Consider the following 18,528-nt stretch of genomic DNA (forward strand, 5'->3'; position numbering starts at 1 on the left):
TCACTTGTCTGAAGACTTCTTTTGTGATAAATTCTGGAAAAGAGAAAGAATTGAATTAGAGATAATGAAATCTTATGAGTTCTGGAGTTTTTACAGGGAAATTTTTAAACATTGAGGTTTTTTTCTTTCTGAAGAAATTAATGATGAAATTAACAGATATAGTACAAGTTACATTGCTTTAACAGAAACTTCAAACTGATTATAATACAAATTTCTCATGACTGTCATTCTGCTGTTGATGGTAGTGGCAGCTCTATCATCATATGGGCCAATCAGGAGCTCTGAAAAGAACATTTAAACCCCCTTTGTTTCCCAAATCAGACTTCAAAATAGTTTTTCTCTTTGTATTATTATGCAGACTGACAAGAAATTTGAAGTTAGGATTGACATTTACAGAGAAACACATTTTATTAAGTTTTTGTAAGGATTTTTTGAGTGGACAAAATAAAATACTACATAAAAGGGTGCTATTACCATCCTATTTCTCCATATTCCCATATTCCTTTTAACTGGCAGCAGGAAGTAAGATTAATATAGACCCTCAATGCATAATGTTTGGCAGTTTTCAATAAACTAATGATTTGTATTAGTCCCCCAAATACATCTTTCTTGTGTTAGAAACATGTCTTTAAATTCTTCTCTGTGCTTTCCTTTTCTGTAAGAAATGATATTACTGGACATATGGAAATAAGCAAAACCAAATGAGTATCACAGTGTGCCTGTAATGAGAGGATGTTTAGAAATGTACATGCATAGTATAAAAAATGCTTATCTAAAACCACTGCTAATCCTCCTAAATGACACCTTAAAAACTAAAATTATTAAACACTTAAAATACATAATGAAAATGGCATACCATTTGCAGAATTTCAATTTCTGTTTGCAGAGTCTCACAGACGCTTTGCCAATTATCATCTTTGCATTTTTCCAATTCTTTCTTAAGTCTGGGTCCAAGAACAAATACATTTGCAGGTCAGAGAACTGTTGCTGAGCAACTATTTTTTTCAGCTCTGTTCCCAGTTGTCCATTTGACTTGTGTGAGAAAAGCCTCATTGATCTATTTTCATGATCAGGATTTAAGTTTGCTGGGTTTGTAGCTGGCCCTCCAATACGCTGCTCTCCCACAATATACTTGGATTCACAATATACTTGGATTTTATTCAGCATTGGGAGTTGTGATGGCAATGAAAGGAAATTCAGAAAGTGACATGTTGGTTTTTTTTCAAAGTATGTCTTGACAAAGTAGTTTGTTAGAAAGATTTCTGGACTGTGTTGTTTTTATAAACTATGAAAGATTCAGGACTTCATTAGTCATCATTTTCCTTATTTAAACATGTGAATTTGAATTTTGATGGTTAGGAAGCACCATATGTTACTGTTCTTAATTTTCCTGATTATCTACTTGTAGCCCTGATGGAGACAGAATGTTGGGTTGGGTAGGTCCTCTGCCTGACCCTGTGCTATCCCCACTCCACACCCTCCACACACTCCTCTGCTGTTGCTCCTGTTCTCTCCCTACTGCTCCCATTATTCTTCAGCACTTACTACTCTTTCCAAATAATCCCAGACAGGAGTTCTCCAACTTTTCTACAGTAAGGATTACTTTTAATGTAACTATTTCTCCATTCAATAGATCATTTAGTCCTGCTAAAAGGAGACACCTAAACTTTGCACATCAGTGACTGTAGTGGTTTAAAGTAATACTTGGTAGGCCATGAGAAAACTCTGCTAGAGCTTTCAGCAGTCTGATAAATATAAAGTGATGAGATTATACTGAGTCTTTCCATGGCTGTCATAAGAAAAGCCTAATGACAAAGTTAAATTGCTTTACCCTCAATACAGTTTCAGGAAACACTGTGAATATTCTGGGATATACAAACAGACTGAGGAAAGGATGCCTCAAAGCATCACCTTGTTTCTTCTGAAGTTGAAAGAGGAGGTAATAACCACTTTTTTTTCTATATACTACACTAGACAAGACATTATTTAATCCTATTATACAGATGATGCACCTCTTTGCCTGTCCTACTGCAATGGAGTTGGTTTTCTATACAAGACAAGGTCTTTATTAAAATTAAAATGTACATTTTCACATGTGAGGAAGAGCTTAGTCACTGTGCCACATTAGAATAGTAACAAACTGGATGTGAGTTAATTTTGCTGATCCCATGGAAGACACAAATATATTACCATCAATATAGAAAATGTATGAGCTCTGTGTGCTTGTATGATAAAGCAGTAAATGCCTCTGTTTTCAGAAATATTTCTCGTAACACATACAAGCAAGGAGAAATTTTGAACTACACATCAAGAAATGAAATATTCACTGCACTGTAGTGCCTTGCTAGTTCACAGAAAATTTCATTGAGAGAAGTTCATTTCAAGGTCTAAGATCAGCTTGTGATCTTGATTTAATCAGCTTAACTTCATTGCCTTGTCTCCTCATTTTTTTCTCAGTGTTCTCTGTTAGTGTGGTATTAGAACCCTAAGATAAAAAAAAGCCCTACTTTGCCTAATTTACTTTAGAAAAAGACTTAGATTGGTGATCTCAGAGAAAATGTTCTCTCATTGCCTTCCATGTTGTAAAACTGTTTGCCAGTTGTCAGCTAAGAATGATACCAGTCCATGTTAGTTGTGCAGTAAGGACAGAACAACCAGAAGATAAGCAGTAGGAGTTGCTTATCTGGGATTGTAAATTAATTAATATTGATGATGTGCTTTGAAACTAACATTTTGCATACGGATTTAAAAATTTTATTTCAAATATTTCATAAAACCTCTAAATGTAATGACAGCACAATTCCTTACATAGCATCAGGTAGTGGTGATAAAAGACATTCATTTAAATGTAGTGTTTAATTCTTACATTAATCAATTGATTCTGCTTTCAGGTCCCACTTCTTTCTTATATAGAAGCTAGATAATTACAGTATGTGCCAGGAATATTATACTCACAAAATAAGGGCTGTCTGTTAGGTTACAGTCTACAAAATTAATGCATTGGAGACGCCTGAGTTACTGAATAAATGATGAAGTTTTACCAGAAGGAATGTGAGACAATAGACCTATTAAAAAAAAACGCTTAACCTGAAAGCAGATTTCGTTTTTTCATTTTACATTTAAGATAAGCAGGATATTCATATTCATCTTTCCACTATCAGATTGAATGTGCAAACCAATTATTCATGAAACTATACTGTCAAGATAGAAGGCAGGTTTTCTGTCACCTTTGGAAATGGAAAGAGATGTAACTTTTGCCAGAACAAGAATTAATATGACAATTATATCCTCTTTATGACTATGATAAAAAGCAGATCTCTTAGGAAGAATAATCTGAAAAATCGTATTATCATTTGGCCCTCTATGTCCTTTTGTTTTCCTTTTTTTTTTACCATTTTTTTCTCGTTGGTGAGAATAAAATACATTTTTACAATAAGTCATTGCACTGCACCAACAGTGCATTGGTAAATTCCAGCATCACAGGTAATGGGCTCTAATGAACAGCTGGCGCTGAAATGCCACATTTGCAACAGCAAACCCAGGCTTAAATCAAGCAAGTGGGACAACAACATCAGCACCTTTGGGATGCCAGCTTGTCCCAAGCTGAGCTCTGCCATCAATGGCCCATTTTCCATTACTCTTGAATGGTAGAAGTGACAGAGATGAAGAAGGAGGAGACCACTGAGGATGATTGATTTTGCAGCTCTGAAATGAGCCCAGCTATTTAATGTCATTGGCATTTGTGGTTGATCCACTGTTCTTGAATTTCAGCTGTATATGCACAAGGCAAATAGGAAAAATAATTGTGAAATCAATACCTGCTGGTATAATAAATTGAACCATGAAAAATATAATGTTATTGTCAAACAGGCTTCTCTGAAGATCATCCATAGATGCAAATTACTGGATGAAGACTTCAGTATCCAAAACTTGCATTCCAAGAACAATTTTATATAAAGAGGTCTCAAAAGAGAAATAATTTGTGTAGAAGGCAGGATTAATATGCATTTTTAGTCTTTTTTTTTCCTGAGTGAGGATGAAACACCACACCTGGTTGCTGTTGGAGTTGCAGAAGGAGCAGAGTGTTTCTCGGTTATGTTTTGCTGAGACAGGTAAAACATGTATTTCGTATTCTCCTTCTTGTCTTTGCCTTGTTTATAACCACTATTTTATTTTTTAATCATAAATTGGAGGGAAAACATTATGGTGTATTATAAAACAGAATTGCTTGACACTGATATACAGGGCATTGAATTCATGATCCAGAATGAAATTGCATAGGAAGTTATATATAACTGGAGAGTGTGTATTTTGTTTTTCCTGAATTTTATCATAAACACCAGGAGATACATTTATCAAGGTTTTAAAACTTTACTGAGACTGAAGAAAAGCATCAAAAATTTTGGTTTATTGTCTCAAGCTCAGTAACATACTGAGGTCATTCACTCTCAGTTCAGTTCTGGGACTAAATTAATATCTATGTTTCGGGTTTTGCTGGGTATTTACAATTTGCTGACACTACTAAACAGAAAATGCTATTGATACAGCTGCAGGAGTCAATAAATTTCAGACTATTATCAATTGATTGAGAAAGGGAGAAAACAAGTCCTAAATGGAATTTAGTATCTCGAAATATAAACTCAAGTACTTGAGTTATGCACTTAAATTATAAAAGTCTCTGCTTGATGGAGCAGAAAGAGAAAAAAAATTAAGTGATCGAGTAGTAATAAGAAATGCTATCAAGAAGATTAAACATGAAAGTGAAGAGGGTATTAGATCACATAACAATGGGAATTAAAGGTAAATTAAAAGAAATAGAGCTACCTTAGGTAAATAAAGAAAGTTTTGGCTTTTGCTGTCCTGGATCAAACGCTGAAATTTAAAATGTAAAATATGCAGTTTTCACTGATTAAAGCTTGCATTTTGTGAATGCTGTCAGGAAACTATTTAGAGGAGTAGTAAGAGGTCTTCAAAAGGGTGGTGGTATTTTTTTTTCTAAATTTATATTCCCCAAATACATAAAACATCATAAGACACCTTTGAGGAATACATTATTATAGATGACCAAACATGAAAAGGTTAAGGCATACTGAATGGAACTGCACATTAGGGTGAGATCTCCTTCTGTGCAGACAGTAACCCAAAGTTGTATGGACTTCTTTCCAGAGGAGCTGGAAGAACAGTTCCACAGGAAAGAAAAAAATGTTCCAGCATCAGAGATGCGAAAATGAAATGTGTTTCTAGCAGTCAATAAGATTCCTATTAAGGCAGGGAAATAAATAGGGGTCAATGATCCTTCTTGTTCAATTATCTTGATTTTTCTATTGTACAGGGAAAATTAGATCTTAATCTGGATATATTAATATGGCTACTCTACTGCTGAAATTAGTATCTCTATAATGTACTGCTTTCTTCATATGGAGAATTTTCTCAGAGCTAAAAAGGATTTAGAATTGTCCTTGTTTCCTTCTCCATTATGGGCTCTCCATACTCTGCTCATCTTCCAGGTTGAATGCATCCTTTTTGGCAAGTAGGTGAGAGTTTTGTACACACAATTTTTGCACCCTCTTGCTTTTTGTTGGAAATAACTCTTGCTTTTAACTTGTCCACAGCTTTTTTTATTTTTGGTGCTTATAGTTGTATTTTGCTTACACAGGAGGCCCAGGCCTCTCCTTTGCTTCCAGGTACCCATTTATTGAAGCCCTTAGCTGTGTACAAGTAGATCAGCTTGCGCTGCATATAATTATATTCCTTCTCTTTTTCAGCAATTTCAGTCTACAAGTTTTTCAATTATTTTACACTATTGTCTTAAAACACTTCCTATTCCAAAGGTACTATAAAAACATAAACCAAGACCAGCTGTGACTGTAGTTAGTTTCTTCAAGCCCCAGAATTTCTGTTCTCAGATGTATTACTGTCGTTACTATTAGTCACTTCCTTACTTAAATTTTTTAATATGTCTTCCCCAGGTTAACCAGTAGGTTCCCATGAGGGTTAACATCAAATACTTTATTAATGTCTAGATGGATGGCATTCGAATTTTCTTTGTCTAACCAATTTGTTGTCCTATCAAAGAAAGATATTATTGGTAGGATTAGATCTACTTTTTGTAAATCCATACTGCAATTTATAGTGGAAACCTATTTTAACATAATTCAAACTATAATATTGTCACTGGGCACTGCCATTAAAAAGACAAGCTCAAAAAATCAATGAGGAGATTGCCATTGAAAAACTCATTTGGAACCACAAAAATTACTCCAGAGACTGATATCTCTTGATTATTAAATTTAACATAAAATCAAATTGAATTTTTTTTCTAACCCACCAGAACCATTCATGGCCTTAGGTTGTTAGCATGAAACATTTGTTCAGCTCTAATAAACATATTTCCTGTATGATTTGTATGAAAGAATTACTTTTTCCTTCCTAATTTTGGCAATGGAGTTTCTTTCTCTGCATTATGAAGTATAAGAAGCAATACTATATTTTCAGATTTAGACAAGTATACAAAGCCTTGAACTATTTACAGAGTAAGCAGATTTCATACACTTCCTTTCCATGACTTCTAAGTACAAGAGAGATTCAGGTTTCAAAGAAATCTTTTATCCTTAGTCTACCTTTTAAACAGTGTAAAACCCATCAATTTTAGGTAGAAATGTTCTGTTGTTAGTCTAAACAAACTTCAATTAAAATTATTTCTAGGCTGCTTTACTTAAGGCAACACCTACATTTACAATTAAAATGGGAAAGAAGATAAATAATGAAAATAGTAATTACAATTAATATAATAGTGAAGAAATGACATAGTTAGGAATTTGCTGGTATCAGTTGGTCTCTGCTTGACTCCTGTGTGGTTCCACTCAAGTGATGCTTTTGCCACCTGCCAGGGAAATGGGACTCAAGAGGGCTGATGCCGAAGTTCTTTCCTGCTGTTTTATGTTTGGGGTTGGCATTGGCAGAACAGATGATCAAAATAAAGCTTTTGATCTTAATTGCAGATCTCTTCAGGGAAAAAAAGAAACAACCCCCTTTTAAAAAATATTTCTCTGATTATGCACCTCTGTGTTAAAAGTTGCATTTTCCAGAGTGCCTGCTTTGAGTCAGAGGGTACAGTGTCTTATCTGTACCATATCCGTGCTTAACATGCAAATTTTAGTTCCCTTTTTTTCTCTATCTGGGGTGTATTAAACAAGCCTTTCACTGCAGTACCAACAGCTTTCAGAATTACCCGTGTGTGCTTCTCATGACCTCTTGTAATTCTTTGATGGATTTGAGAGAAATTTTATGAAACTGCAGACGTGGTGCAGGGCATTTCTCTCAGATCAGAGATGAATTGCTGTAATTTGAATTAGCTGCCTACCCTGCTCAGCTGAAACGCAATTTACTTTTGGATGTATACTTAATTGTGATGAAGATTCTTGCCTTGCCAGCTACTTTTGATATTGATTTTTAAGCTGAAACTAGGAATGTGATACAGTAACAGACTTGCAGGGTGATCAGGAGCTACATATATCAGGTTATTGATGCTGTCTCACATTTGTTCTAAGGAAGCATTAAAAACATTGGGATTTTTACCATTTAAACAGTGGTGTGGTTTCCAGCTCTGTAAAAAGGAATCAAATTTTGTGCTTATTTCACAGAAAACAAAGTATCTATTTTTGATTCACGTTACTTGTGCCGAAATACTATCATCTTTATATGTAATAAAAATGATTTTCAGTACAAACTAGAATTCTACTCTTGCAATAAATTTTGTATGGGGAAAAACCTAATCTCATTAGGCTGAAAAGGGTTGCTCCTCAGGCACAGCAGATTCAATCACATTGATTTTAACATGGCCAAAATTGACTCCTGTTAAGATATACACGTGTGTGTGTGTGTGTGTGTGTGTGTGTGTGTGTGTCAAGGAGAACCTTCAAGGATGGAAACTATGCAACACCTCTGGGCAACCTTTTCCTTTGCTTACACTTATCCTCATGATAAAAAAAAATGTTTTTCCTTAAATTCATAGAATCATAGAATCGATTGGGTTGGAAAAGACCTCCGAGATCATCAAGTCCAACCCTTGGTCCAACTCCAGTCCCTTTACCAGATCATGGCACTCAGTGCCACGGCCAATCTCAGTTTAAAAACCTCCAGGGATTCATTCTATATCTTGTTTCGGTTTCTGCTTTTTGCCTTTTGTTCTCCTGTTGTGCAGATCCTGTCTCCATCCTCTTGCTGATATCCTTGTAGGCACTGCAAAGTGATTGGGTACTTCCTAGGGGACTATCTACATACTAGACTATTTATGGCATGTAATACTTTAAATCCCCTTTCATTCTCCTAATTCAGGAGCCCACATCAAGAAGTGAGGAGTAGGCTATGTTAAATAAGAAAAAAAAAAGAATTGCTAGAGTCTGAAGGGTTTGGGATGATTCTAAAGAGCACAGCACTGTGACAGGGAGAGGCAGACAAATGAGGGTTGCCTGCCTGGCTCTGCTGAAAGGCAGAATCTATTAGTGCTGACATGCAAGTACAGCAGCATATCTGTGTTGCTTCTGGCACCTGAGTTAACTTATTCAGGGCTATCTCTCTCTGTATATAAAGCACTGACTCTTCTGATCAAAAGAAAGTGCAAGATAAAAGTATGATTTAGGCAAATCTGTCCAAAATTTTTTCCAGTATCCGAAATGAAAAAATATTTCAATGCAAAGAAAATGTATTTGATATATTATTGCACTTCAAGAAGCACTTGTATTTTGTGGTATTAGTAATAGCAGTAGAAGCACTTTATATTTTGCACTACGTGCAATTATCAAATAATGTAAGCTTATCTTGACCAGAAAAGGAGGTATTTCATGAAATAAGAAAATTTCATCATCCTTCTTGCTTTGGTTGTAAATGACACTTGGTGATTTTGCAGGTAATAGAATTGAATATATTTTATCCATGTGTTTCCACACAAAATATCCTTCTGCAGAGCTGTGAGTTACTTTCACTACATAGAAGGAGAGTCCTATGTGGATTTGATTGAGCCTTTGGATGTCAGTGGCAGAGCAGGGAAATTAAAGCAATGTAATGTTTGATACTTCTGTACCTTATACATAGGAAACCTGTTATAGAAAACTAATTAGACCAATTTGGATACTCAGTGGCATCATGGCAATAAACCACTCAGGGGAAGTATGTTATTTAGAAGGAAGCTGACAACCTCGTGTATCACAAACCCCAATATATCACGATCGAATGAATAATGTAAAGGATTGAATTATAACAGGCTGTCTTAGAGAATTGTTGCTGTTATTATTATTTACACTGTGTCTTCCATGTATATGTTGAATGCAAATTTTTTGCTACTGTATGCAGGATTGTGAGCTAATTAATTTTTATGCTGAGGGAATTTTGGCCATGTCTCAACACCATCTAGGAGGTTGAAGAGAGTTAGTAATAGGGCTGATATATCATTTTCTTTCAAAAACTGATATTCAGCAAAAAAATGAGCCATTACCAAATCATCTTTCAGAAAATTGCTCAGGGTTCTCTGTGAAGTTATAACTTTCCATTGAAAGTTTTCAAGAAAAAAACTCCTACCCTGTATTTATTTATTTTTTGTCGAAAACTTAAAAATATATTGGAAAAAAAAAGCCATGATGGTAACAAAAGTTATGTTTTTCTTAACAATTTTTGTTAGAGAATCTTTTGGACCAGCCTTTCCAGAAGGAGTTTTTTTGAATTGCTTCTTAAATATTTTTTAATATCTACAAACACTTTTACCTGGAACATCACAAAATAGGAAAAAAAAAAAAGGTCAATTCTGTGATATGGACATTTTCTGCATTGGAAGATTTTTTTTTGTAAACATTATTTTCTGTACAGTGAAAACCTAAATGTCTCACTTAAGCAATCTGACAAGAACTGAGTTTTTACCACCCAGTTCCTGAGAAGCAATATTCATTGCTAAGGCAGCCTGTCTTGGTTAAGTCTTCAAAATTTTGTTCTGAACTCACTTAATTGGAAGGCAAACTAGAACTGACAGAGATTTTAGAGCAAAATCTGCATTTAGGAGCTTCAGTACAGGGCCCAGCTGACCCAAGGAGGTATCTCTGGCCAACCCACCTGCTGCAATCAGTCTGTGCAGCCCATCAGCAGAAGCACATTCAGCACTGGGTAGTTCATCAGCTTTTTGTGCACCACCACCATTTTTCAAGAACCTAAAACTGGCCTTCCACCCAAGCAAGTCTTTTGTTCTCCCTCCAAGTTTGACCAACACCCCTCCAACTCTTCCAGTTTTCAGTTCATTTGAGGTTGCATGTGAGGGTGAGATGCTGTAATGAACAACAGGAATTTGTGTTCTCTAGTAAAAAATGAATGATTTGCCTGATTTCAAAGGCATATTGTGCAGCAAAGGTAAAACAGTCATTGCCAGCAGGACTGGTCTGCAGTTACAGACCTAAAATTAAATTTAGGAACTCGTTATTATAAGACCCTTACCTTAAACATTCAGGATCAGTCTGAGGTTTTTCAGTGACTTGGACTTTTTCTGCTTCTAAATCTTCTGTCATTCTTTCAGCCTCCTTGATTGCTTTCTCAAGGTCTACACATGAAATCAGAATTACCTTATAAATATATATTAATCATCCATATTCAAAAATTTTCTGCATTTTCTAAATTTATATTTTCTAATATTTCTTCATGAAACTGTTTGAAGGACATCTAAATAAAGAACATGAATTATTTTATTATTATTGCAATTGCACATTGCACTCTTAAGTTTCACTCCTCTTCCCAAACAGTTCATGATCATACTTATTGCTTTTCTGAGCTCTTAATGTGACATGTTAATTACATATTTGTAAAAAGTTATTAAAGTGCTCTAGATTGCATTTTTTTTAATCCAGATTTCAGAATTATCCCTATTGCTCCAAAACGTTTTGGAGTTCCATCTGTATCTTTTCAGAGTTTTATTTTATAGAATTTCCTAAGTATTTGACACTCCTCCCAATGTCCTTTTTTATGCACAGACTTTCATACACAAACACACAAATATCAGTAAAAAGAAGATGATTGAAATTACAACTCAAGGATTTAGCATCTAGGACAAGTCTGTCTTTATTAGTCCAAGCCATGTTACTTGTAAAACATTTGAATTTTAGTGATATTCTTTAATTACAGGTTAATGGGTTGTAGACAATATTTATGCTGATTTTAAGTTCACTTTGAAACACCTAATTATCTCTGTAAAAAGCAAAAATTTCTTTTTCTCATTTATAGCTCATGGTTCAGCAAATCTCTAGACCTCAGTATCACTGACATTTAAAATAGATCTCACTGAAATCCATAACATTTGTTATAACCACGTCTAAGAATTATGTATTACATATTGTAAAAATTAATTAAAATCTTGTTACTATGATTCCTTTTTCTTCAGAAAAGAAACTTGACTGAAAAGATTTTTGAAAAGCCTTTGTCAAGCTAGAAAAAATTATCATAACAAGTAATTATCAGGCACACCTTTGAGTTCACTTTGGAGAGTTAATAAATCCTGCTTTAACTCATTCTTCTGCAGCTGGAGTTCATTTAACTGAACATTTTTATGTTCCATTGACTCAATTTCTAAGAAAAAAACCATTTTAAATTAAAATACATTGCAATTTTAGCATTCATGATACAATCTTATATATTCTTAACTACCAATTTTCAGCTACTCAAAAAAACCCTTGAATATAAAACTAAAATAACTGAAATCAGTCATGTATTCATAGCTATGAAAGAAAATGTTTTTTATTAAGATGTTCAATGTATTTTTTTTTGTCTGGGCATAAAAAGAATGTTTTGCTTTAGAGTTACTTCAGCTACAAGGAAAGTAAAATGACTCATTGAATAGATGAACAGACACCTCTCAGTAGGACTTAAAGAAATCCCCACTTAATTTGTTTGCTGTTACAGATATTTGACTATTGACAACATCTGGAATTAATTGTGATAGTTTTTCTAACAATTGGAGGTCCTTGCACAATTTCCATGTTAAGAGTTACTTAAACTTTTCACTTCAGTGTTGTCAGTGTGTTCAGGACTGCAGCAGATGAAAAGACAGACAAGTTGTACCTAAAAAAGTGCAATTAAAGGATGGAATTGCGACAGCAACTGAACCTAGAGAAGAATGTTAGTCACTTTTCAGGTCCCACTGATCATTTAACTGACCAGATCTGCATGAATACATAAAAACTAATTGCTAAAGTAGCAAATATAGTTTTTTTTCCATTGTAGGTTAGAATCATACCCACAGCAAGTAAGAAAGAAGGTACTATCAAGTGCAAACCCAAACAGATAGTCCTATTTCAGAAAGATTCTAAACAGACAGACAGACTCTGCCTTACTGTTGTTTACACCTGTTACTTTTTATTCAGTTAACTACAGCAATGGAGAATATATTAATTTCCTTTTTACAGAGTGTTTTAATGATTTGAAGACTGATATCCACCTTTCATCAGTCTTTTCCTTAATAGGTTAAATAGTCATGATTCTTTCATTTTCTCCCTTCTCACGTGCTCCAGAACTCTGATCACTCTCACTGGTCCCATGTGGATTCTCTCCAGCTGGTCCACATCTTTTCTTGAAGTTTAACATCAAAATGAGATGAACAGTACTCCAGCTAAGAGCTTTACTGCCCCAAATAGAGGGAAAAATTATTTTCCATGTCTTAGAGGTCAGAATGATGTTTATGTGTCAGTGTGGTGCTGACATTCTGATGTCACTGACTCATGTTCAGCTTGTGATCCACACTGACCCCATTTCCTTGCGGAAGGACTGCTTTGGAGTCTGACCCTGTGTCCTGAGATCTCCCACTCTGTGTCTTAAAGACCAAGTTATACCACAGGACATTTGTGAGTGCAACTCTTTTGAAGCTAAGGGAATGTACAGAGCTCAATCACAGATGATTGTACCCCAAAACAGTCCCTGTGTATGACAGGGCCCCTCTGTGCTGGCTGCCATCAGCCACTGGGCAACACTTCACAAGGGAATGGAACTAAAATTACTGGTTTGCACAGTTATACTTTACTGCTTTTTATTAATCCACAATGCACTAATCTAATCTAAGATTTACCATTTTTCAACAGAGTTGCCTCTTTCTCTAAATCACTTATTTCAGTCTTGACTTTTTTTTTAATCAGAAGTTCTCTATTACTTGTTAGCCCATATTCATTGTTAAACTCTGTTACTTCTCTGGTAAAATTATCTTCCTCTTCAGCAATTTTTCTCTTTGCATCTGCCTGAAAAAAAGAAAGGGAATATTGAATGTTCATATGAAAAGAAAGTTTTTGTTAGGTTAGTCAGACTGAAACACACTCATGTTTTTATCCTTAAATGTGTAATATAAAAGGAAATAAATAAACAAAAGTAAATAAAATGTAAAAGTAAATACTTTCCTGACTTATAAGAACATGAAAATGCTCTACAGCTCTGCCATTTTGTCTTTTATTTTAGCCTTCTTTTTTAATATAAAAATGAAGAATTTATTCTTATTAATAAAATATAAAAAATTTTTACATCATCTTCCAGAGTTGCACCAGCAGTTCTTCAGCTCAACTATTTTATTGAAATTAATAGAAAGTTCTGTTTAAAAAAGTCAGTAGCATGGTATGGCTGTTCTTTTTTTGTTTTTTGGTTGTTATTAATTTAAATAAAGGGGTCATTTATTCCTCTGCAGAACACAGACTTACTTTAACTCCCTCAATAACTACCCAGAAAGCTACAGTTGATAGGAAATCACTGTTAAATTTTCTGGGAAAAAATATTCGAAAGGAAAGTTTATATTAGATTTCTTCTAAGAAATCTTAATTGATTCTTAAGTCAAATAAAATGAAAGGTTCCCCCATATACAGGAAAAATTAAATGATAACACATATATCATACTTGACTGGTTACAATTAAAAGAAACTTCACACATATACTGGGAATACTTTGGGTGCTGCAGAAATATTAATTAAAAAGATACCTGTCTAAGAATTTAGGGTTAATACTGGTGTTTTGTACTGAACATTTAAAATGTAGCTCTGCTGATTTAAAGTGCAAATACACATGCAGAGAAGAGTGTGGCATTTCTTCACAGATCCAGGGATCCACAGTGAAGGAAGAGGAAGGCAGTATTCAGGTTAGCACTGAGAAACTTGTCTGTTTTAAGGAGCTGCCTTTGAAGGGGTGGTTGGGTGTGCCTGGCATCAAAGAGATTGTGTTGCTAAAATGTGGTGTGGACCTCCATGGGTTCTCCCTTTGATCCTTCTCAATCTGTTTTATTGTGGATGAGGCAATCCAATTTAAGGTGAGGCTTTCCTAGTTTACTTTACAGTGGAAATAATCTGTCAGAACTGGAGTTCAGTTATATAACAGCAGACATTAGAAAATGAAGTCAGGAGAGTTAAATCAGCTTTGTAGATAAACTGCAGCATACTTTACCTTAGGTTTAAACTAAAAGTGAGAATTTATCCATATTTGCATTGTTACATATGCTAGAGTAAAAAAAAAAAAAAAATTCCTGATTTAAAATATTAGTTCTTCCAGATTTCCAGATTTTAAAGCCGATTGCCCTTGTGCAGTAGAAAAGAGCTGTCTGAACACCATGGCTGGGAACATACCAATGTTTTAAGAAGGCTGCTTTTTTGATTCATAAGCTCAGCTTTCTGTTTTTCTAAGCTATCTTCATGTTTCTTCAGAATTTCTAAGTAGAACTGCTTTTCAGACAGTTGCTGAACCTTCCAAGAGAAAAAAACCCCAATGGTTATGAAGGAAGGTTATTGTTTTCCTGTTTCATATACTTTGATATTGTACACAAGGATCTTGGTCCAGTTAAAACACAGCTGCCATGGCTGCTGGCCTAGCAAAAGCATAACAGCTCTTTTTTCCCTTCAATAATCTTTCAGGATACCACTAAGCTTTTAAAAATCTTCTTCCTTTAGAAGACATGTTTAGTGGGGGTCTAATACCCAAAATGGTTTTGCAAAGTCTGCTTGGTTCAGAAGAAATTTTTTTCCGGTTAAAATCAGGAAAAGTATTTACCACATGGGATCTTATACCCAACATAATAAAGTGTCCTCCATCTAATTGTGTCAAGCTCATCATCTACCAAATCAGACAGTACTATCAGAGGGACAGGGGTCCAGCATCATAATTTTGACTGAATGGCTGTACATGTCATCAGCTCTGCAATGCTGCTACAGCACATGTGAAGGAGGGAGGGATGTGCTCGTATTTTTCTGAGCACAATTTCTGGGATTTTTAGACAAAGATATGTAATGGTAATTAGCTCATTGGCTAGGGACAGCTTGACCATATCTATCAAACCAATCTGCAATATTGCATATAGAATTATTTTGAGTTTTATTAATTTTAACCATTAATTTCTCTGATAGAAGGGTATGCTGTTCAACCACTGCATTTTCAAAATTTGCTGAAGAGTTCATCCCAATTTTCCAGAACATTTACTGTATCATTGTCTAAGCTAAGTTAAGATACATGGTGGGACAAACTATAGCAACAGAAAAATAGGAAACAGCGAAGTGTTGAAGGGCCTTAAAGGATTAGAACCATTCATCTTGATGAAGTGGACTGAAGTTCTCTTGAAGTCAAGAGAATGATTTAGACTGCAACACTCAGAGCAATGAGTAGGGAAAGTAAAGTTGGGAGAACTGTGCCCAGACTGTAAAGGCACAGGGTAAGTATCAAGAAGTAAATGGAATAGTCAGGTTGATACAAGGGTGTTTGTGTGTGTAGAAGCAGAAAAGACCAAATAAGCATGGTATTACAGAGGTAAAAGTAAACAGATTTTAAAATAAAAATGTCAATGATTTTTGAGAGGGCACAGAAGTACATCTGATAAAAATAGGATAGTGGGATGAAATGCTCCAGAATATGAGAGTTGGAAAGGAAAGGACTAGATTTGTAGCTCATCCCTGACACATCCAGCATGTTAAGTGTGCAGGAGGTGCTTGCCTTGGGAGAATTTATTTTACATATTAACTCAGAGTAATATCTTATACCACTGTATTAGTATTACTGAACATAACTGGCTGCAGTGTCATTTCTCCATCTGTAAGATGCCAACCTAATCTGTGCATTTGCAACCAATTTTTTTTAAGAAATCAGTGAGCTACAAACAGCAAAATGCTGTAATTCAGGTTCTAATTACATGCTACCTGATTTTGCAGAACAGAGGGAAAAATTGCATTTCCTAGGATTCTTTGATTGACCACAGGCAGTGTCTGTGAAATAGATGGCAAAAAACTTTTAAACTCAGTCTCATCTGCTTGGTCAGGCATCAGCTGCTGTGCATGCACGTGGTTGGATATGTATGATTATAAAGAACTGCAGTCATTTGGTGTGGGATAAATTGAACAGCATTAGCTCAACAGCATTATTTAATATTATTTGAACTGCATGAACTATTGTAGACATATGTAAACCTAATTCCTATACTGAAAAATAGATTACTGTAAATACTGTCAATAACAATATAATCTTTAAACCTCAATACAGTCTGATTGAAATGCATCTTTCTATTCCACCAGTTTTCTGTATGATTTTCTATCTATAAATTAGTCAATGTCAGACTAAGCAAGCAAGTAAAATATATTTTTGTGGTCATCAGTGAGAATATTATTAATCCTGGTCAGTAAAACACATAAAATTTAATTAGGAATAGTTCTTCAGCTCTTCCCATTAGTTGTTTACAGTAATAGCTCTCCTCTTGGGACCTTCTGCACCTACTACATAAACTTGGATTATAAATCACAATGCATCAATAACAAATTAGTAGCATAAACATAAAATTGTAATGTTCATAAATAAATTTATTAGTAAGACTACAGAGGACTTCATCTAACAAGCAACATCCAGATATAATCTGTGTTGACTGAATAAGTTACTATTTTAAAGCATCTTTGGGCTCTTAGATTATGACATGTGTAAATATGAGCACATGAATAACTGCTTGCACGATTATGGTCTCAATATGCAATCAGTAAATATTTGCAAATTAATCATAGAATCATAGAATCGATTGGGTTGGAAAAGACCTCCGAGATCATCAAGTCCAACCCTTGGTCCAACTCCAGTCCCTTTACCAGATCATGGCACTCAGTGCCACGGCCAAGCTCAGTTTAAAAACCTCCAGGGATGGGGAATCCACCCCCTCTCTGGGCAGGCCATTCCAATGCCTGAGCACTCTCTCTGGAAAGAATTTTCTTCTGATCTCCAACTTAAATTTGCCCTGGCAGAGCTTGAGCCCATGCCCCCTTGTCCTATTGCTGACTGCCTGGGAGAGTTCTCTTTTATTCTGCTCCCTTCTCAATAATGTTATTTATTGTATGTATTACATAGTCATTTACAAAAAGCAGAAGAGCCTGGTTTTGGAAGGGTGAAACTCATTCCCAAAACATTTATTTTCATGACCAGGTGAAGCAATCCCCCGAAGGTTCTAGAAGTTGTTCATTTAAGTGGTAGGATCCAGCAGTTCTGACTTCAAAGGAGGCTCCATATGCTTTCCTGTTGTGAATACACATTCTGTCAGCACAGACACCAAAGAGCACCAGGGATGGGATTTAAACTTCATTTTCAGACACAAGCAAGTGGATTTTCAAATAATTTGCAACCACAGGTGTTATTGGTGAAAAGCTCTGCAAAACTGGAAGCTTAACCTGAGAATACACCTGCAGTTTGATTAATTGAAACAAGTAATAAAATCACTAAATAGATTCAGGAACTTTCCTGTCTTTGGCATCCATAGAAAAACCCTTAGGCCTTGTAAGCCTGAACTGAGCCCAGGCTCACAGGAGGGTCTCATGCCATGATCCCAGTCCTGTGAAGTAAACACAGGGAATGTTTTCACACATTTTTGTCTGTGAGAGGCCATTAATGAATGGCATTGGGCAACTAAGGAATGGCTTTTAGGCACTGAAGGTGTAACTTTGCTCAGCACTGTGTTCCTCGGCAGGTGAAGCACCTTCCCTGAAAGTGCTTATGAATCAATTCCTAAAGGAACAGGGCATATATTTGTAAACAAAATGTCTTCCATTATTATGTACACTATAAATATGCCTGCCTACCTTAGTTTCTAAGTTAATCTTTGCAGCGCTCAGCTCTTCTTTTATGTGGTTAATTTTTTCGTAGCTCCTGTTTATGTCGCATTTGGCTGCAACACAAGGAAAGGCTGTGAGGGACACGCCACGGGCAGGGATCGGCCATTCCCGGCCCGAGTCCCTCAGCACAGCCCAGGGGTTCCTGGGCCTGACCTTGCTGGATGAAGTGCCTCTTCTCCCTCGCCTGCTTCTCTGTGAACTGTATTTGCAGAAACAGAGCGTCCAAGTTCATCTCTGCCGGCCGGAGTCGCTGTCCTTGTGAAGCCCGGCCGGGAGGGCTGCGGGGCAGGGGCTGGGGCCGGGGCCGGGGCTGGGCACGGACCTCGGGGCGCTGACCGGGCTGGGACAGAACCCTCGGGATGGGACACAACCCCTGGGCTGGGGCAGAACCCCCGGGGTGGGACACAACCCC

At 35.8% G+C, this 18,528-nt stretch overlaps 1 protein-coding gene across 1 annotated transcript; it reads right to left on the reverse strand.

Moving 5' to 3' along the window:
* On the reverse strand, positions 1 to 18,348 carry CCDC172 (coiled-coil domain containing 172). Its single transcript, XM_071563597.1, has 8 exons — positions 18,270 to 18,348; positions 18,084 to 18,169; positions 14,619 to 14,735; positions 13,091 to 13,256; positions 11,497 to 11,598; positions 10,477 to 10,579; positions 857 to 944; positions 1 to 33 (listed from the first exon to the last, which is right to left on the reverse strand). The coding sequence occupies exons 1-8, from the start codon at positions 18,346 to 18,348 to the stop codon at positions 1 to 3; spliced, it is 774 nt and encodes a 257-aa protein (XP_071419698.1).
* Between the last annotated feature and the right edge of the window lie 180 nt (positions 18,349 to 18,528).

Source organism: Pithys albifrons, chromosome 9 (genome assembly GCF_047495875.1).
Source record: "Pithys albifrons albifrons isolate INPA30051 chromosome 9, PitAlb_v1, whole genome shotgun sequence".
NCBI classification, from domain to species: Eukaryota; Metazoa; Chordata; class Aves; order Passeriformes; family Thamnophilidae; genus Pithys; species Pithys albifrons.

What these genes read in the sequence shown, in the direction of transcription:
- CCDC172 (XM_071563597.1), bottom strand. Translation starts at nt 18,348, where the DNA reads ATGAACTTGGACGCTCTGTTTCTGCAAATACAGTTCACAGAGAAGCAG. An exon ending in GAGGCACTTCATCCAGCAAG is followed by an intron (nt 18,170 to 18,269) that starts GTCAGGCCCAGG and finishes CTTGTGTTGCAG; the next exon opens with CCAAATGCGACATAAACAGG. An exon ending in GGCAACTCTGTTGAAAAATG is followed by an intron (nt 11,599 to 13,090) that starts GTAAATCTTAGA and finishes TTTTTTTCTTAG; the next exon opens with AAATTGAGTCAATGGAACAT.